The sequence below is a fragment of the Dipodomys merriami genome, unplaced genomic scaffold (genome assembly GCF_024711535.1).
Source record: "Dipodomys merriami isolate MVZ:Mamm:240054 unplaced genomic scaffold, mDipMer1.0.p SCAF_2, whole genome shotgun sequence".
Classification (NCBI taxonomy): domain Eukaryota; kingdom Metazoa; phylum Chordata; class Mammalia; order Rodentia; family Heteromyidae; genus Dipodomys; species Dipodomys merriami.
The window spans coordinates 121,836,769-121,856,879 of NW_027203381.1; the positions used below are offsets into that span (position 1 = coordinate 121,836,769).

The 20,111-nt window shown below is 59.5% G+C and overlaps 1 protein-coding gene across 4 annotated transcripts in view; it reads left to right on the top strand.

Moving 5' to 3' along the window:
• The first annotated feature begins 10,640 nt into the window (after positions 1-10,640).
• Col18a1 (collagen type XVIII alpha 1 chain) overlaps positions 10,641-20,111 on the top strand; it is a 53,622-nt gene continuing 44,151 nt past the window's right edge. For 2 of the 4 annotated variants that reach the window (XM_070030818.1, XM_070030819.1), the window contains exon 1: positions 10,649-11,392. In XM_070030818.1, the coding sequence (XP_069886919.1) occupies positions 10,756-11,392 (637 nt within the window). In that variant the 5' untranslated portion in view covers positions 10,649-10,755. Of the gene's footprint in view, positions 12,110-20,111 lie in introns of all 4 variants that reach the window. The other 2 variants (XM_070030817.1, XM_070030815.1) reach the window with 2 other exon arrangements.

A 20,111-nucleotide genomic window follows, 5' to 3' on the forward strand; every position in this document is an offset into this window, starting at 1 on the left:
GTATGTTAAAATAAGACAAAGGCATCAGAAAACTCCAGATACACTTCTCTTTTGAACCAGAGCACAATGACTCTTAGCATTATATTAGCTAACCAGACCCAGCAGCATTGAAAGGTGTCATATGCCACACTACGTGTCATATGCCACACACCTGGAATGCAAGGTTGGTTCAATATCTGAAAATCGTATGAATAAAATAAAAACAATCACATGATAGTTTGACAAAATCCAGCACCTTCCCTGAAGAAAAAGCTCAACCAATTAGAATAGAGGGAAATTTCATCAACCTGATCAAGAATAGCTAAACAAAACAAAAAACCCAGAGCTAAAGATGGTAATAAAAACACCAGAGCTATCATGACTTAATGGTGAAGGGCTGGGCATTCCCTGAGGTCAGGAACAAGGCATGGCATAAAGCTTAAAAAACAAAGCAGGACATCATTTTGCACTCTGTACTTTGAAGACTACAAAACAATGTTAAAAGAAACAAAGATCTAAGTTAGAAAAAGTCACCCTAACCTGAAGACCTCCCATTCTGGAAGCTGTTCCCCATTATGAGGGGTCAATGCAGACCCCCGGGACTCTACTTGGAAATTCAACAGGCTGACTCCAGTGTTCATAGAGAATAGCCTTGAAAGCGAGCAGTTGTGGGATGTCTTGGGTTTTGAGGGGATGTGTGTCTGTGTGTCTGTATCTGCATCTGCTCTGTTTTGGGGCTGTTCCTGTAATCTGTGGTCAACTCAGAGCAATTTAGGTCTTTCCATTTTGTGTAAGCGAATGTTCGATTGCCATGAGGAGATCTTGAGGACCCTCACCAGCCTAGCCTATCAAGCTTCCCCACTATGGAGTTAATAGAAGACAGAGGGAGCTCCCCTCCCCCACCCCCTCCCCTCCAGCCTCCTCACCCTCCCTTCCCCGCCCACCTCACCCACCTCTCTCAGTTCTCTGCCAGGTGGTTTTGAAGCCTCAGCATTGGGTAACACCCACACTGGGTACTGGGGAAATTGATTAACACCTGAAAAGCCTTTCTTCCCACCCTGTGCTGAGTCAACTTTATGCCCCCCCCATCCCACCCCCAGGTGAAATGAAGGAGTATCTTAAAAGGACATAGGAAAGAACCTCTGTTTTCCTAGCCGACTTTTCCGACTTGCAGTAGACATTCATCCGTGTCTTTCACCTCACTACCTAGTTGGTATTTTCTCCAAGCTTCTTTCTCTTCCATTCATAGTTTCTCCTAGACATACCCATGCACACACCAGCTCACGCATCAAGTAACACATATCCACATACATGCCTATGCATGTACGGGTGTATCCATACACGATGTGTGTGTTCATGCACACATCTGTGTCTGCATGTGGTACACACATAGATGTGTGGCATGGTCTCATGTGCACACTTCTGTGCAACATGAAAATCCATTCATTTGGTGGGACAAGTCATGGTCCCCTGGCCCATTGCCCAGGTCTTGAAGGAATTCCCTGAGAGCACTCTCCTGCAGTGTCACCATTATTCCTTTGAATTTTGCAAGAATTCTGTCCTCTATATTCCAAGTGTCCACTGTTCTAATAATTCCTTCCTTCTGGGCCATCCCAGAATAGCATGTTGGTGTGAGCAACCCTGGAGCCTCTTGCCTCTAGAGTGGCCCCTAGCCTTGTCTTGGTGATGTAGACATGGTGGTGTCTGGTGAGCGTCCCTGTCTGCCATCTCTGCTAAGTCCCTCAACAGTGGTAGCGTGACCAGTGGGACAGGGTGGGAAGGGTGCCCTGGCCTTCCCCACCCTAGTGACCTTCTTCCCTCTGACTACGTTTATAACCACCGAAGATCCTTCTAGACCGTGTCTCTGAGCTGTGCTTCCCTCCGAGGCAGACTTGGTGGGGCTGGTGCCACGCAGGCTCCAGGGTGCCCTCTGGCTCTCCCATTTCTAAAGACCCCTGGACACTCAGAGGGTGAGGACTGCCCACCCACGGGCTGCTGGCTGGTGTTCCGCACGTGCTTAGGAGCTCCAGGGTTCTCTTGTGTCTGGGAGGCCTGGGGGGGGGCTGTGTTTGGGGGAGGGCAGTGGCCTACATACTTTCCAGGCAGCAGGACCCCAGGCCCTGGGGAATGCTAAGGACTTAGCCCAGGCATCCATGGAACCTCCCCTTGGACACAGGGTCTCAACATAGGAGGGAACCTTCTCCATACTCCTGGGGAAGGGTGATCTACAAGACACTTTCCTCCTTCAGGGGCTGAGACGGAAGGAAGATGACGCCAGCTGGTGGTTAAAAGCCTCTGGCTTAGATCTTCAGGCTGTGTGTGTGTGTGCCAGGCTGAGGATGGAACCGGGGCATCTCAGTGTCCCCAGTGGGCAGGGCCCTGGGGACCCGGTCACCAGTGGCCAGCCTCCCAGCGAGAACTTGTGACGGAGAGCGAGGCAGGTGTGCTGGGTTTCTGTGTGTGGAGTCAGGTGCTGCTGCTCTTGGCTGCTCTGAAGTGGGAGGAACTCATTCATTGTCTTCTCAGAGTGACTTGGCGCCCCGAGTGGCCGTCTCTGAGCCCCTTGCTGCTGTACCCCATCTCCCTGGCTGTCAGCAGGCGTGCAGTCCATGCACGCCATGGACACTGGTGGTGAGAGTCCACAGGTCCCGGCTGGCCTGTCCCCTCTGGTTCCAGCTGGTCCATCCCCTGTGGTACCAGCTGACCCGTCCCCTGTGGTGGTGGCTGACCCATCCCCTGTGGTCCCGGCTGACCCATCCCCTGTGGTGGTGGCTAACCCGTCCCCTGTGGTGGTGGCTGACCCGTCTCCTGTGGTGATGGCTGGCCTGTCCCCTGTGGTCCTGGCTGACCCGTCTCCTGTGGTGATGGCTGGCCTGTCCCCTGTGGTCCTGGCTGACCTGTCCCCTGTGGTCCTGGCTGACCCATCCCCTGTGGTCCCGGCTGACCCGTCCCCTGTGGTGGTGGCTGGCCCGTCCCCTGTGGTAGTGGCTGACCCACCCTCTGTGGTGGTGCCTGACCCGTCCCCTGTGGCGGTGGCTGACCCGTCCCCTGTGGTGGTGGCTGACCCATCCCCTGTAGTGGTGGCTGACCCATCCCCTGTGGTGGTGGCTGACCCGTCCTCTGTGGTCCCGGCTGACCCGTCCCCTGTGGTGGTGGCTGGCCCGTCCCCTGTGGTCCTGGCTGACCCGTCCCCTGTGGTGGTGGCTGACCCGTCCCCTGTGGTCCTGGCTGACCCGTCCCCTGTGGTACCAGCTGACCCGTCCCCTGTGGTGGTGGCTGACCCGTCCCCTGTGGTCCTGGCTGACCCGTCCCCTGTGGTACCAGCTGACCCGTCCCCTGTGGTGGTGGCTGACCCGTCCCCTGTGGTGGTGGCTGACCCACCCCCTGTGGTCCCGGCTGACCCGTCCCCTGTGGTCCCGGCTGACCCGTCCCCTGTGGTGGTGGCTGACCCATCCCCTGTGGTCCCGGCTGACCCATCCCCTGTGGTGGTGGCTAACCCGTCCCCTGTGGTGGTGGCTGACCCGTCTCCTGTGGTGATGGCTGGCCTGTCCCCTGTGGTCCTGGCTGACCCATCCCCTGTGGTCCCGGCTGACCCGTCCCCTGTGGTGGTGGCTGGCCCGTCCCCTGTGGTGGTGGCTGGCCCGTCCCCTGTGGTAGTGGCTGACCCACCCTCTGTGGTGGTGCCTGACCCGTCCCCTGTGGTGGTGGCTGACCCATCCCCTGTAATGGTGCCTGACCCGTCCCCTGTGGTGGTGGCTGACCCATCCCCTGTGGTGGTGGCTGACCCATCCCCTGTGGTCCTGGCTGACCCATCCCCTGTGGTCCTGGCTGGCCCGTCCCCTGTGGTGGTGGCTGGCCCGTCCCCTGTGGTCCTGGCTGACCCGTCCCCTGTGGTGGTGGCTGACCCGTCCCCTGTGGTGGTGGCTGACCTGTCCCCTGTGGTGGTGGCTGACCCGTCCCCTGTGGTGGTGGCTGACCCGTCCCCTGTGGTGGTGGCTGGCCCGTCCCCTGTGGTCCTGGCTGGCCTGTCCCCTGTGGTCCTGACCCTTCTCCTGTGGTGGTGGCTGACCCGTCCCCTGTGGTCCCAGCTGACCCATCCCCTGTGGTCCCGGCTGACCCGTCCCCTGTGGTGGTAGCTGACCCGTCCCCTGTGGTGGTGGCTGACCCATCCCCTGTGGTGGTGGCTGGCCCGTCCCCTGTGGTCCTGGCTGACCCGTCCCCTGTGGTGGTGGCTGGCCCGTCCCCTGTGGTCCTGGCTGACCCGTCCCCTGTGGTGGTGGCTGGCCCGTCCCCTGTGGTGGTGGCTGACCCATCCCCTGTGGTGGTGGCTGACCTGTCCCCTGTGGTGGTGGCTGACCCGTCCTCTGTGGTCCCGGCTGACCCGTCCCCTGTGGTCCCGGCTGACCTGTCCCCTGTGGTGGTGGCTGACCCGTCCCCTGTGGTGGTGGCTGACCCGTCCCCTGTGGTGGTGACTGACCCGTCCCCTGTGGTGGTGGCTGACCCGTCCCCTGTGGTGGTGGCTGGCCCGTCCCCTGTGGTCCTGGCTGGCCCGCCCCCTGTGGTCCTGGCTGACTCGTCCCCTGTGGTGGTGGCTGACCCATCCCCTGTGGTGGTGGCTGGCCCGTCCCCTGTGGTGGTGGCTGACCCGTCCCCTGTGGTGGTGACTGACCCGTCCCCTGTGGTCCTGGCTGACCCGCCCCCTGTGGTGGTGGCTGACCCGTCCCCTGTGGTGGTGGCTGGCCCGTCCCTGTGGTGGTGGCTGACCCGTCCCCTGTGGTCCTGGCTGACCCGCCCCCTGTGGTGGTGGCTGACCCGTCCCCTGTGGTCCTGGCCGACCCGCCCGCTGTGGTCCTGTTCAGAGGTGCTATGTGCTGACTTCCATGCTCACGAGGGTGAAGTGGACCTTCCCAGGAGGGGTTCTTGTCCACGTGTGTCCCTGTGGGGAGGCGAGCTTGTGGCATGTGGAGAACACCGGCAGAGGACGGCACCTGCCAGGGCAGGTGCCCGCCGCTCACACCTGCTGCCTGCCTGCCCGCCTCCCGCCAGCGGGTGGCGCTCCCCCAGGAGGCATGGAGACTTCCCCTCGCCACCGTCTCTGTCCTCCACTGAGGTGCTCGAGTGTCAGCTGAGAGCTAGGTGAGTGTCCTCAGCCCGCGGCCTCCCCGGGCACACAGATACCGCCGGGCCTAGCGCGTGTCGGGTCCATCCCAAGGGCCTGAGGCCATTCCTTGCCAGGAGGGAACGGTTCTGCTCTCACTCCACAGCATCTCCCTCCTACCCCAAAGGAGGGAGACACCCCAAAGTCCTGATTGCGCTGCCATGCCCGTCCCTCCAAGTACACAGATGTTGGGATGAGGTGCAGGCAGGACCACTGGATGGGGCGTGGCCTCTTGCTGCGCCAGCATGGATCGGGGGCCCTGTCCACTCCACACTAAGAGAGCACTTGTGTGTATGTGCGTGCATATGTGACTGTGTGTGCAGGAGATCACGTGCACACACATGCACGTTGTGTGAGCAGGTGTGTGCACGTGTGCTTGTCTGTGGGCCAGTGTGCATGTGCTAGAGTGCATACTACGTGTGTGTGTGGATGTATTGTGTACATGTGAAAGTGTGTGAACAGGTGTGTGCATGTGTGTGAGCCAGGTGACTGTGCTGGTGTGTTTAATTGTGTGTGACTGTGAGCACACATGTGTGGGCATGTGTGTGAGCACACACGTGCGCATGTGTGTGAGCCACTGCGTGCCTCATGTGGGGCCTGGTGCTTCCTGGTGGGAGCCATGTCGGGGGCTGGGAACACTGAAGGTGTGATTGTCCTGGGGGGCTTGGGGGGTGGACAGGCAGGGTGGGCCTGGAGCATGGGTGGCTGAGAGGCCGCGCGGCCCGCGAGCTGCTCGGCACGGCACGGCTGCTGCCTTCCCGGGCAGCATGGTCCCGTGAGCAGAGCTTTTCTGTTCCCTTGGTCCCTCAGCCTAGATCTGCCCAAGAGTTCAGCCTGAGTGCCAGCGGCAGGGCTGGCGCAGCCGGCAGAGCCAGGCGGAGCGGTCAGCACACGTAGATGGGGCAGGGGCGGGGACACCCCATCCCGCACCCAGCTGGGCCTCCACAGTGCTGGGGGGAGGGGCAAGGAGGACAGAAGGGGAGAGAGAGCCCTGGAATTTCCGCCCTAGGATCTTCTAGAGACACCTGAGGCATACAATCCTATTAGTGGCAGTGAGTTTCCAGATTGTTCTCTGGGCATTTGAGACCCTTCTGAGCGTCATGGGGATTAATTTGGGGAGCCCAGTCTTGTAAAGACGCAGCTGTTTGCATATGGCCTGCCCTGGCCTGTGAACGGGCGTGGGGTTCAGCTGCTTGGAATGCCGTCTGCTCCTGCGCTGTGCACAGCTGTCCATCGGTGGCCCCTCCGTCCTCTGGGGACAGCGCTTCAGGCCCTCACCACGGCAACGAGGAAGGGTACAGCCCTGGTAACAGTGGCCTCAGGGAAACCGTGAGGAGGGTATGCAGGACGCCGTGTGAGAACTGAGTGTGCGTGTCTGAGTGTGAGAATGTGTGTGACTGCATGTGCACACATGTGTCTGCGTGGAAATGTACATGGCACAGTGTCCGCGCATGTGTGTGCAGATACCCAAGCACCCTTCCATCTCATCTTGAGTGGCCCCTTCAGCCTCAGTTTCCTCATTCTGTAGAACAGACTCATGGGACAGCCGGCGCGAGAGCTCGTGAGCCGTGGTGTGGCTCACACTTTGTATGTAGGACCCCCGTGGTCTAGCAGGGTGGGGTCGCTGGTGGCCCGTGGCCTGGCTGGCTTTGTGGACTGCTCCTGACCAGCCTGGTCCTTTTGTGGATAGGCAAAGGAGGAGGACACCATGAATCAGGCTGTGGAAGGTGAGCTGAGCAGTGATGCCCGGCTGGAAATTGCCCTGCCTGGATTGCCCCCGAGGGCAGGTGCACCTCAGGTGCAGCCAGAGCCCCAGGAGGAGCGCAGAGCCCATGTCAAACACGTGTGTCTCTGTGAATGGCACCCCAGGTAGCTGGCCGGGCAGTGGCCCTTCCTGCCTCTGGCTGCTGGTCGTTGGACACCAGCCTCCAGATTACCCTCTCATTCTCAGGCCTCTGCCTGAGCCCAGGGCTGTGGCTTCTGCAGGCCCCACACCCTTCACCCCCACGGGACCCCAGTTGGTCTGTCTGTCTGCTGCTCTTCCTGGCCTTGGAGCTGCCCTCTCCCTGCTCAGAGTAGGAGCTCAGGGCCCTGTGAACCTTCACCCTGAGAAGAGTCACAGTAGAGCTGGGCATTGAGGGTCTGGAGAGGTCAGAGCAGGAGTTCCCTGCCCCTCAGGAGTGCTGGGCACTCTCCAGGCCTGGAGAGGAAGGGACGTCACCAGCAGGCAGGGAGCTGTTGGCTGCTGGCAGATCCTGACCCTTCCTTCCCTGGCCTTCCTCGGGCGGGAGGGGGTGCACATGGCAGGAGAAGGGGCAGGGGTGAGGCCCCGGGGGACGCCATTTCCTCCCTTCTGTTTGACGCCACATCTTGATTAGTGATGCAGAACTTAGTGGAAATGCAAATCCTGCGAATGGTTAGACTGCCTTGAGTTGGTGTCAGTCTTACATTTGTTGCTTAAAACCTCAAAACGAGCTCGTGGTGCATGCCTGAAATCCTAGCTACTTGGTAGAAGAGACTGGGAGACTCACAGTTCAGGCCAGTCTGGGTAAAAAAAGACATCATTTCAACAGAAAGCATAACTGGGCCTGGGGTGGGTGTCCATCATCCCAGATACAACAGGCAGTGTAATTGGGGGACTGCAGTCCAGGCTGGCCTGGGCAAAAGGTTCTCGAGACCCTGGATGCAGTGCAGTGTCTTGCGTCAGGCCAGGGGTGCTGTCACCCCTCCCGGACCCTGCTACTGCCCAGAGCTCAGGGCCGGGCAGGGGGGCTTCTGGCCTAGGAACCGCTCCCGATCGGAATCAGGGCCGGGCAGGGGGGCTTCTGGCTCAGGAACCGCTCCTGATTGGAATCAGGGCCGGGCAGGGGGGCTTCTGGCCCAGGAACCGCTCCCGATTGGAATCAGGGCCGGGCAGGGGGGCTTCTGGCCCAGGAACCGCTCCTGATTGGAATCAGGGCCGGGCAGGGGGGCTTCTGGCTCAGGAACCGCTCCTGATTGGATGAACCTGGGAAGAGGGCAGGCCTCACCTCTGTGAGGTGCTTGTCACAGGAGCCCACCTGGCGGCGGGAAAAGTGATGGCCTTGCTTGGAGGCTCAGAACCAGCTCAAGTACTGTGACCCAGGGCAGGTGACGCGACAGATGGCGCTATGTGATGGACAGGCGCTATTTGATGGACAGGTGCTACGTGATGGACAGGGCTACTTGATGGACAGGTGTTACGTGATGGACAGGTGCTATTCGATGGACAGGCACTACGTGATGGACAGGCACTACGTGATGGACAGGTGCTACTCAATGGACAGGAGCTACTTGATGGACAGAAGCTACGTGATAGACAGAAGCTATGTGGACAGGTGCTACACTGTAGACAGGCCTGGTGCAGCCCCTTCCTTCCCCAGATGGAATGGAGAATTCTCTGAAGCCGTGTGAAGAGGAAGGACAGCAGGGTGGGAAGCATGCAGCCAGAGACTTCCTAGCAGATGCATGTGCCAACGCCCAGCCACGTTCCATGCTGGCCCCCCTGCCAGCCTCTGCACTCTGCCCCTGAAGGGCACCTGGTAAAGACACCTAAGTGTATCGAGACCCAGGCTCCCACAGCCCTTGTGGCACCAGCTGGGGCAGCCCCTGGGCCTCACTCACGGTGGGCAGGCTCGCTGAGCCATCTTGGAGGACTGGGGTGACCCAGGTGTCCCATAAGCCTCTGAGAAGCCTTGAGCTCTGCATACTGATGAGTGACCCTGTGGGATGGGAGGCAGGACCCCTCCCCCTGCCCTATGACACCCTCAACCCTGATAAGTTCCAGGAATTGTCCTTTGCCATCAAGTTAACGCCCACTGCATGCTGGTTTAGAGCATTGAGAGTAATAGGGAACCAGAGTAGACTTAAGAGTAAAGGGGGTGTGCTTTGTCTACTACATTCTATAGGAGGTGAGGCAGATGGGACTAGGGATCTGGGGACCTGGGGGGGGATGGATGCATAGATGGATGGTGGATAGGTGGATGAGTTGATGGGTGGATGAATGGATGGATAGATGGGTGGTGGGTAAGTGGATGGATGGGTGGGTGGGTGGGTGGGTGGGTGGATAGGTGGGTGGGTGGATAGATAGATGCATGGATGGGTCAGTGGGTGGGTGGATAGGTGGGTGGGTGGATAGATGGATGCATGGATGGATGGATGGATGGGTGGGTGGGTGGGTGCGTGAATGGGTGGGTTGGTGGATGGGTGGGTGGATAGATGTATGGATGGCTAGATGGCTAGATGGATGCATAGGTGGGTGGATGGATGATGGATGGATGGATGAATGGGTTGATGGGTTAGGTGAGTAGGTGGGTGGATAGGTAGATGGGTGGGTGGTTAGATGGATGATGGATGGATGGATGCATGCATGCATGCATGAATGGTTGAGTGGAAGGATGAATGAGTGAGTGAGTGTATAGATGCATGGATGAGTGACTGGATGGATGGGTGGGTCAGTGTGTGAGTGAATAGATATATGGATGGATAGGATAGATGAGTGGATGGGTAGATGGATGGATGGATGGATAGATGGATGGATGGATGGATGGTTGGATAGATGAGTGGAAGTGTGGGTGAGTGGATGGGTTGGTGGGTGGGTGGGTGGATGGATGAGTGGAAGGATGGATGGATGAGTGAGTGGATGGGTGGGTGGGTGGATAGATATATGGATGAATAGGATGGATGGGTGGAAGAATGGAAGGATGAGTGGGTGGGTGGCTGGATGGATTGATAGATGAGTGGGTAGATGGTTGGATGAGTGAAAGAATGGATGAGTGGGTGGATGGGTGGGTGGGTGGATGGGTGGGTGGATAGATGTATGTTTGTATGGATGGATGGGTAGATGGATGGATGGGTGAGTGAATGGGTGAATGGGTGGATGGATGAGTGGAAGAATGGATGAGTGGGTGGATGGGTGGGTGGATAGATGTATGTTTGTATGTATGGATGGGTGGATGGATGGATGGGTGAATGGATGGATGGATGGATGATGGATGGATAGATGGATGGGTGAATGGATAGGTGAATAGATGGATGAGTGGAAGGATGGATGAGGGGGTGGATGGATGGGTGTGTGGATGCGTGGATAGCTTCAAATCTGAGCAGCAAGGAAGGAAATCCCCTCTTCCCTCCTCTCCTCTGTCCAGTGTTTTCATGCTTGGAGGCAACAGTTGCAGCCAGCATTGGAATTGCAACAATCACTTTTTAAAGTTCCAGTTTGACCACAGAACAGTGGCTGGAGGCCAGGACTTCCAGCATTCTCCACTGGGGCTGGGCTGAGGCCTCCATGGGCCCTGGCCTGAAGGCCTGCGCCCACACACCCCAGGCAGACTCAGCAGTTTGGACAGACAGGAGCTCCCCTGGCTGCTCCTCGGAATGCCCTGCCCTGTGGATGTATTGGAAAAATGGGAGGGAAGGAGTTAAATGGAGCATGGAGGTCAGCGGGTCACCTTGGCTCTCAGGACTGGCCCTTCTGCGGGAGTGGAAAAGTAGCAGAAAGCTGCTGGGAGGAAGCAGAGAACTGAGAGTGGGGGTGGGCGGGCTCTGCCCGCAGGCCCCGCCTCCTGGCCCACCGGGCAGCTGCTGCGCTCACAGCCCCGATGGCTCCCGACCCCAGCGGACGCCTCCGCCTGCTGCCGCCGCTGCCGCCGCCGCTGCTGCTGCTGCTGCTGCTGCTGCTGACCTGCCTTCCGCCTGCCGGGGCCAACCTGCTGAGTCTGGAATGGCTGTGGTCCAGTAAGCTCTCCGACTCCCCGGCCACCGTGGTCCCCCGCCCCACACACGCGGGCCCCCGGCATGACCCCACAGAGCCAGCACCGCTCTCGGCCAGCCCCGAGCTGCCTAGGGAACAGCCAGGCCCTGGCCGGCCTGGGGCCTCCGCCCCCCCCACGGCCCCGGCCACCCCGGCCGCGAGCGCCGACACGAAGGAGGAGAACATTGCCGGCGTCGGAGCCAAGATCTTGAATGTCGCTGAGGGCATCCGGAGCTTCGTCCAGCTGTGGGATGATGCCACTCCTACCCCGAACTCGGCTGTGGCGGACCCCCCCACCCACACGGGGCTCTCCAGCAACCCCCAGGAGAGCAGGACTACTCTCTGGCCAAGCAGTGGAGCTCTGGGCTCACCGGACACCCAGAGCCCCGAGGCCAGCACCCTGGCTGCGCCCACCCAGCCGTCTCCCTCTTGGAGCAGGACCCAGGCACCCCAGAGGGGTTCCACAGCACCGCCGGTTCCCACAGGTAGAGCTCCTCCCTCCTCCATGCCAGGCAGAGCGCCCACCTGGCAGCCGGGGCACCTGGACAGGGGAAGACGCTTGCTGGTGGCGGCCGGTCCCAGCCCGTGGCACGGATGCCCCGAAGGACCCGCGGCGCCCATGCTCACGCCACTTCTGCTTCCGCTGGTGGTGGGTCCCCTGGCCACGCACAGCGCCTCCTCCGCGCCTCCCTCTGCCCCCTCCGCCCGCCTGGCTCAGGCGGCAGTGCCAGCACCGCGTGGGGACCGTGGTGCTTGGTTCTCCCACGGGGCTGGCTCCCCGGTGCCTGGTCTCGCTAATAACGCAGCCTTGCTGGGGGCTGCCCCGCAGGCCCCTGCCGGCCGCTGCCTGCCCCTGCCGCCCGGCCTTCCTGTCTGCAGCCGTCTGGGGTTCGGGCACTCCTGGCTGCCCAACCTCCTCCACCACAAGAGCCGCGAGGAGGTGCGGGCTGCGGCGCGGGCGTGGACGGAGCTCCTGCGCACGCACTGCCACCCCTTCCTTGCCTGGTTCTTCTGCCTGCTGCTGGCCCCGCCGTGCGGCCCGGGCCCGGGCCCGCCGCCCGCCCTGCCACCCTGCCGCCAGTTCTGCAAGGCGCTGGAGGACGCCTGCTGGAGCGGCCTGGAGGGGGCCGGGCTGCCCATCCCCTGCGCCTCGCTCCCTGACCAGGAGGAAGGGTACTGTGTGTTCATTGGGCCGGCTGCAGGTAACTGGCTGGCCACCGCCCCTCCTCCCTTTTGCCTTGCCAGATGGAATCAGCCGGGGCTGACTTGACCCCCGGCCCGTCTCTACCCCTCCAGAGCCTGGGGGGGGGGGGAGGGGAGGGCGCAGCCCCTGACTGGGCTCTGAGGTAGGATGGGAGCTGGGCCTGACCCAGGCCTGGGCAGGCAGCCGGTGTCCGGGGTGTCGCCTGCCCCCGGTGATCTCCACTGTGTGTTTGCTCAGTCCTCACAGTAGCTCTCCTGTGTCCATTTTGTCCTGTCACAGGACATAGCCACATCCCTGTTCTCCGACATAGGACGTAGCCTTGTGTCCTGGGTTACGTCTTTGGTCACTGACAGGAAGCTGACAGGTGGAGCCCTGATGTGCGCCTGCGGGGCTGTCATTCCCGCCAGATCCCGCCTCCTCCTGCGCCCAGCGGTTAGGCTGCACATCTCCAGTTCTGTGGCTCCAGCCAGCCACGGGGCGGGTGCAGGCCTGGGCCCCCGCGATGCACCCACGGCCTTGCCATGGGGGGGCCTGGCCCATACCCCGTCACCCTTGCTGCTTGGGGAGAGGGGAACAGCAGGCAGGGACTGGCTCCAGAGCAGAGGCAGTGGAGGCCCGTCTGGCAGCTCCTCCCGTCTGAGCCTCTGAGCCGGGCTCCCCTGCAGCCCTCGGCGCGGCTGTGGTGGAAGGCCTCGGCTGTCTGTCCCCACCTCGTGCCGAGCTGGCCTGACCCTCAGCCCTCAGGCGCGAGCCGGCTCTGTGGGACCCAAGTCGGCGTCTGCAGTCAACATGATGCTGCCCTGCTGACCCCCAGCGAGCCTGGCTACTGCCAGGGGTTCTTCCCCACAAAGGCCCTGGTGGAGGCCTAGGGTGAGGAGGGAGGGCAGTGCTGGCCCTGGGAAGGACATGGGAGCCGTGAGGATGGCCACGCCCCAGCGAGGTGGAGATGAGGAGGGCGGGGTGCGGGGGCAGGCTGGGGGCAGGGGCTCTGGCTGGAGCCTGGGCGGTCACTCGCCGATCATCTGGAGGGTGGCAGGAGCAGCAGCGGGCAGCTGTCCCCCCCGCATCCCACAGCCGCTGTGCCTAGCAGCCCAGAGCCATCCGGCAGGCATGGGGAGGCCCTGTGTCCCCTGCGGGGGCCGTGGCCACACAGGGGCACCCGACCCCCCTGAGCCTTGGGGGCCACGGTGGCACATTGGGGGAGACAGTGGGCTCATCACTGTGACATCCCACGGGTGCCACCTCGCCCTGTGCCCGTGACCCCCCCGGGGACCCCCTCCCGCGGCCCCCGCCCTGTGCCCATGACCCCTGGGGACCCCCCAAGGCCCCCGCCCTGTGCCCAGCCTCATCCCCCATCCCCCGCCCTGTGCCCAGCCTCATCCTCCCTCCTCCCCCCCAGTGGCCCCTGAGGCCCCCGCCCTGTGCCCAGCCTCATCCCCTGTGGCCCCCCGCCCTGTGCCCAGCCTCATCCTCCTCCCCCACAGTGGCCCCTGAGCCCCCCGCCCTGTGCCCAGCCTCATCCCCCATCCCCCACCCTGTGCCCAGCCTCATCCCCTATCCCCTGCCCTGTGCCCAGCCTCATCCCCCATCCCCTGCCCTGTGCCCAGCCTCATCCCCCATCCCCTGCCCTGTGCCCAGCCTCATCCCCTATCCCCTGCCCTGTGCCCAGCCTCATTCCCTATCCCCTGCCCTGTGCCCAGCCTCATCCCCCATCCCCTGCCCTGTGCCCAGCCTCATCCCTCGTCCCCTGCCCTGTGCCCAGCCTCATCCCTCGTCCCCTGCCCTGTGCCCAGCCTCATCCCCCATCCCCTGCCCTGTGCCCAGCCTCATCCCTCATCCCCTGCCCTGTGTCCAGCCTCATTCCCTATCCCCTGCCCTGTGCCCAGCCTCATTCCCCATCCCCTGCCCTGTGCCCAGCCTCATCCCTCATCCCCTGCCCTGTGTCCAGCCTCATTCCCTATCCCCTGCCCTGTGCCCAGCCTCATCCCCCATCCCCTGCCCTGTGCCCAGCCTCATCCCTCATCCCCTGCCCTGGCAGAGCGCAGCAGTGCTCACTGCAGGTTTGCATCTTGCTGCTTTAATCGGAGTAGGACTTAGGGAATGTTACTGTCCTTGACAACGCTTCAGTTAACCTGAGGTTTCTGTTTAACTTTGATTCAGGAAGCGGGCAAGACCGCCTCCGTGGAAAAGTACCTGAACGCTTATCTTTCCCTCCTGGCAATCTGCAAATATTTGTTGTATGGTGCTGACAGAGCTTCCACATGCCGCCAGGCCCTCTGAGGTGTACCAGCCCACCTGCGCTGCCCGCTGCCCGGGGCATCCACCCCCACGGCCTCGCTGGGGCTCAGGGGTCCTGTGTGGTGGTCTGGGAGCCCCTGGCGAGTGTGATTTTATGGACAAACGCATTGCGCATGTGACCACAGTCCAGTGCACTCCGTGTGGATGTGTGCGGTCAGTCCCAGGGCGGGTTGTGAGGTCTGACCGCCGCCCCCTGTGCTCTGTGGGGTTGATCCTCTGCAGCTCCACGCTCTGCTCTCCAGATCACACAGCCATGGTCCTGCGGTGTTGGTCTCTGAGCCTGGTTTCTTAAGATCCACCAGGCTCATCTGTGTCAAAGAGACAAGATTCCCATCGTCTGTAACTGCGTCTGCAACTCCTCCCCAGCTTCCCAGGAGCCCCTGGGCTCAATCCACGGCGTGGCTGCAGTGAACATGTGTGCCTGTCTGTGTGTGTGTCTGTGTGTCTCTGTGTGTGTAGCTGTGTGGATATCAATATAAAACACTTCTTTTCTGCCTTTTCATTTCCTTCTAGTTTGTTCTTTTGTCTGTGAGTCCTTCATTTTGTCTGTTCAGACAGAACAGCAATCCCTGTGGTGTGGGCTGGCCTCCTAGGAGTGTGCACTTTGGTCCCCTAGCTCTGAGTGACCCTGCACACACTTCCATTTGCTCACTGGAAGAGGCGTCAACTCAAGTCCTTTGCCTATTTTTAATTAGGTCATTTGCTTTTTGATTGAACCTAAAGAATTCTCTTAAATTCCAGACATTAATTCCCTCTCAGCACCATGATTCACAGACATTTTCTCCCATTCTGGAGCTGCCTTTTACTCTGTTGTCTTGATGCAATGATGTTTTAAAACTCCAGTTTTCCTACTGTTTCCTACTGTTTCTTTACCGCCTGTGGTGTCATAGCCAACCTTACTTGTCTTAAATTGTTTATTAGTTTTGAGTAGTTGTGTAGAGGGATTTCAATCCAACAGACCTGACTTCTGTTTCCTTCCGCTCACATTCAGTTGTTATGTATGGTACTAAGTCTTTAGGTCTCTGGTAGTATGTGGTGCTGTCTTTAGGTCTCTGGTAGTATGTGGTGTTGTCTTTAGGTCTTGGAAGTATGTGGTGCTAAGTCTTTAGATCTCTGGCAGTATGTGGTGCTGTCTTTAGATCTCTGGCAGTATGTGGTGCTGTCTTTAGATCTCTGGCAGTATGTGGTGCTGTCTTTAGGTCTCTGGTAGTATGTGGTGCTGTCTTTAGGTCTCTGGCAGTATGTGGTGCTAAGTCTTTAGGTCTCTGGCAGTATGTGGTGTTGTCTTTAGGTCTCTGGTAGTATGTGGTGCTGTCTGTCTTTAGGTCTCTGGAAGTATGTGGTGCTAAGTCTTTAGGTCTCTGGTAGTATGTGGTGCTGTCTTTAGGTCTCTGGAAGTATGTGGTGCTAAGTCTTTAGGTCTCTGGCAGTATGTGGTGCTAAGTCTTTAGGTCTCTGGAAGTATGTGGTGCTGTCTTTAGGTCTCTGGTAGTATGTGGTGCTAAGTCTTTAGGTCTCTGGTAGTATGTGGTGCTGTCTTTAGGTCTCTGGCAGTATGTGGTGCTAAGTCTTTAGGTCTCTGGAAGTATGTGGTGCTAAGTCTTTAGGTCTCTGGTAGTATGTGGTGCTAAGTCTTTAGGTCTCTGGAAGTATGTGGTGCTAAGTCTTTAGGTCTCTGGCAGTATGTGGTGCTGTCTGTCTTTAGGTCTCTGGCAGTATGTGGTGCTGTCTGTCTTTAGGTCTCTGGCAGTATGTGGTGCTGTCTGTCTTTAGGTCTCTGGTAGTATGTGGTGCTAAGTCTTTAGGTCTCTGGTAGTATGTGGTGCTGTCTTTAGGTCTCTGGCAGTATGTGGTGCTAAGTCTTTAGGTCTCTGGCAGTATGTGGTGCTGTCTTTAGGTCTCTGGCAGTATGTGGTGCTGTCTTTAGGTCTCTGGTAGTATGTGGTGGCATGTCAGAGCCTACCTCTTTCTTCAGCACTGGGACACCCAGTTATCTCAGCACCATTGGTGTGTGCTGACTTTGTTGGCTGTCACCTGAGAAGCCCCTATCCCAGAAGTCCTGCGTACACTGGTCCCCATCTTTGGGGCTGTCTCTGCAGATGACATAAAAATGGTAACTTCCTAGTACATGAGGAGATCCGACATGACCCTTGAAGTAGAACATTCCGGGAAGGCAGGTGAAAGGCCCAGGGTGGCCTCCTGCCAGAATGGTGCTTGTGTGATCTGTGACGTTGCCGGAGCCAGAGAGAATATCCAGGGACTCCTAAGGCTTGGGGCATTTAGCCAGCCCTTGCTAATTCCTCATTACCTAGAGCCTGCGGTGCATGCGCATGTGCAGGACCCACAGCAAACTGTCTCCTGGCTGGAAACAAGCTTGCCTTCCTGCCGGGCCACACATCCAACACAGATTGTGGCACCAATTGGAGCTGCCGGTGGCTCACGCCTGCAATCCTAGCTCAGGAGGAGGCTGAGATCTAAGGATCATGGTTCAAAGCCAGCCTGGGCAGGAAAATCTGTGAGACTCTTATCTCCAATAAACCAACAGAAAACTGAAAGTAGCGCTATGGCTCAAGTGATAGAGTGCTCGCCACTTCAGCTCGCTGAAGAGCTGAGGGACGGCACCCAGGCCCTGAGTTCAAGCCCTATGACCACCACCAACAACAACAAAAAAGTGACTGGAGGTAGAGCCCCAGCAGGACAGGACCTTGCTATATAGACCAGACTGGCCTCAAACTTCAGACGCTCTTGTCTTAGCCTCCCAAGCTCTGGGATTGCAGGCATGTGCCATTGTGCCTAGTTCTGTGTATCTGTCTGTATCCAGTGCCACACTGCGTTGATGATGGCAGTTTTCTAGGATGTTTGGCAGCTGAGAATTGTGACCCCTCCAGCTTTGTTCTTTTTCAGATTGTTTTGGCTGTTTGAGGTTCCTTGAGATTGTGCATGAGTTCCAGGATGTGCTTCTCTATTTTGGCAAAAACTGTCTTTGCCACATTTTCAGGTCTGCTTTGGGGGTGAGTTTTCCACTCTCAGCATTCTTGATTCTTGGTTGAATGGATGATCATTTTCCTTTCCACCGTTTGAAGATGTTGGCCACGGCCTTCTGGCCTCCAAAGATTCAGGTCAGGAATCCACTAAGATGGTGGTGCGGTGCGGTCCTTTTGTGTGACCAGCTGCTTGCACCGCCGCCTTGCAGTGCCTCCTCTCATCTGACCGCAGTGTGCTTTTCGTTCTTTAGGGTGTCCTTGTGTGTGTCCTTGTGTGTGTGTGTATGTGTGTGTGTGTGTGTGTGTGCGTGCGTGTGCTCCCCTGTGTGTCCCTCCTGTGTGTGTGCTCCCCTGTGTGTCCCTGACACCTCCCAGGTGTCCCCAGGAGGAGGCCTGCTGGCCCCCCTGCCTGCCCGCTTCCCTTTCTGCTTCGTCTTCATCTCGGGTGACTCTGTCACATCCTGCCATCCCCTGCCGCACGGTGCTGTGCGTGCCCGTGCCTGCCATGGCTGGTGCCCTGTGGGGGCCTGGCCTGGGTCTGCAGCCCGGGCTGCGTTCTGCCCACAGGAAGGTACTACCTGTCTCCTCGGGGGACCGCCACCCTCAGACCTCATTGGGCATCACTCTAGGGCATCGCTGACCCCCAGCAGGACAGTCCCGGGCAGGGTGGGGGGGTATCATGCGGTGACAGGGGCAGTGCCAGGCCTCCATCAGGACAGGTGTCTCCTGCTCAGGGTGGTTTTAGTCTTTGTGTCAGGGTTGCTGTGACCCTAGAGATGTTCGTTCTGCAAGTGTTTTCCTTCTGGCATGGGGGGTGATGGTGCTGCTGCCCAGGCCTGTTCTCTGTCATTACTTCTGAGGGACAAATCAGGACTGCGGAGTTTACCATGAACACTGCTTAGGGAAAAGGGGACTGAGCGGGAACCCTAGGCTTTGTCATTGCCAACACTCCCCCCTCCCCCTGCAGAGTCTGGGATCTCGTGGCCAGGGGCACACCTGCGGGCCCTGGCACGCTGTCCCCGCGTCCCCCCGCACTGTCACCCTGACCTCTGTCCCGCTGGCGTCCTGTTGCAATGCTTGCTGTGGAACTGTTTGCCGATGTTTCCCCTTGGCCTGTCAAGGCTGTTTTTGCCGTTTGCTCTTTGCCCCCTGCCTAACGTGGCCCCTGCTTGCCTCGTGCCCCACAGGACAGCTCCGGTGCCTTCTGACTGCCTACCCCACCCTATCATCTTGTGGGTTTGAGTGAGTGATGAATGTTGTGATTTCTGCCTCTCACTTCCGTGAGGATCCTGAACATGTGTGTGTCTTAGAACGGAGGCTGTGGGGCACCCCTGGAGGTGTCACTGAGCCTCCCACCCCAACGTCCTGCGCTATGCCTGGACGGAACCAGACAGACGGGGGGTTAAGACCATGGAGCCCTCCTCAGGCTGAGTCGGGACTCGGGCCCCAGTGCGTCTTACATCTCAGCCCGCTGCCTGGCAGGCGGTACTGTGCTAGGAAGTCTGCTGTGCTCTTGCTCCTGGACTCCTGTGTGTGGTGACACTGGGCTCGGGGTGAGTCCAGCACTGGGGGCTGCCCTGCCCATGTGCACACAGAGTTCTGAACAGACCCCAGGAGTGGGAAATGCTGTGGGACTGCCGTGGTTCCCTATGGGCTTCTCTAGAAGGTCGCACAGAAGTTGTTTGGCGCAGTCCAGTGTCTCAGCCCCGCCTTCTTCTCCTATGCTGAATTATAAGTTTCTGGGCCACTTTGGGCATGCCCCCGGAGGCCCGAAGCAGGATGATGGCTCAGGAGCCAGGCCTAACAGTGGAGAGACCTCCCTGCAGGAGGGGAGACGGGCAAGGGCAAACCCTCAGCAACCCTGCTGCGTGTGGTTACAGCTGGGTGGGCTGGGGGCTGTCTCTGAGCCATGGTCCTGGGAGCCTCTGTGTGGGGCGCTGAGACCTCCCCACCCCACTTGGTGGGGGTCAGGAGTCTGGCTGGGCTGCAGGTCTTGTCCCTGGAGGTGTCCGGTGGCAGCAGGTGTGTCCTCCTATTGCTGGGTGTTTGTGCCTTCTCTTTCCAGGGTCCCTGAGGTAGGGCCTTTTTGTGACATTTGCCATAATCGAGTATTTTCTGGGAGAGCCCTGGCCAAGGCTGGGGCACACGCCTGCCCTCAGTGCCACGCTTGGGCACTGGCTGGGTGAGGATGAGGCTAGTAGTGAAGGCCATGCTTCCGGAAGGGAATAGACTACGTCCCTGACTGCCTCAGGGTAGCCCCCCCCCCCAGGACTGTGCCCCGCAGGGAAGGGCTGTGTTCTCAGCTGTTTGGGGGCACAGGGGAGGGCCTGCTGACCAGGCCTCTCTCCACCATGGGGCAATGCTGGCTGCAGTTAAGGGGGCTTCCAGAGTCTCCGGGGAGGGAGGGTGACGGGATCCTGGGTCTGGGGACAGCCGGAGGGGCTCCATGGGCAGAAAGTCTGTCCTCCTACTCCCAGAAAGGCCTCCCTGGTGCTCTGAGGCCTGATGCAGGCTTTTACCCCTGAGAGAGCATTTGGCCTCCCATCCAAGAGCCCGGGGCCTGCACCCAAGCACGGGAGGCTGTGACCTGCTCCTCTCAGTACCTCAACCACCGGGCAGATCAGGGATCTTAGGGCCCTAGCTTCAGAGGCATAGGGAAGTTCCTGGAAAAGAAATGGGAGCCGCACCCCCGAGGATCTGGGGCCGCTGTGTAACAAT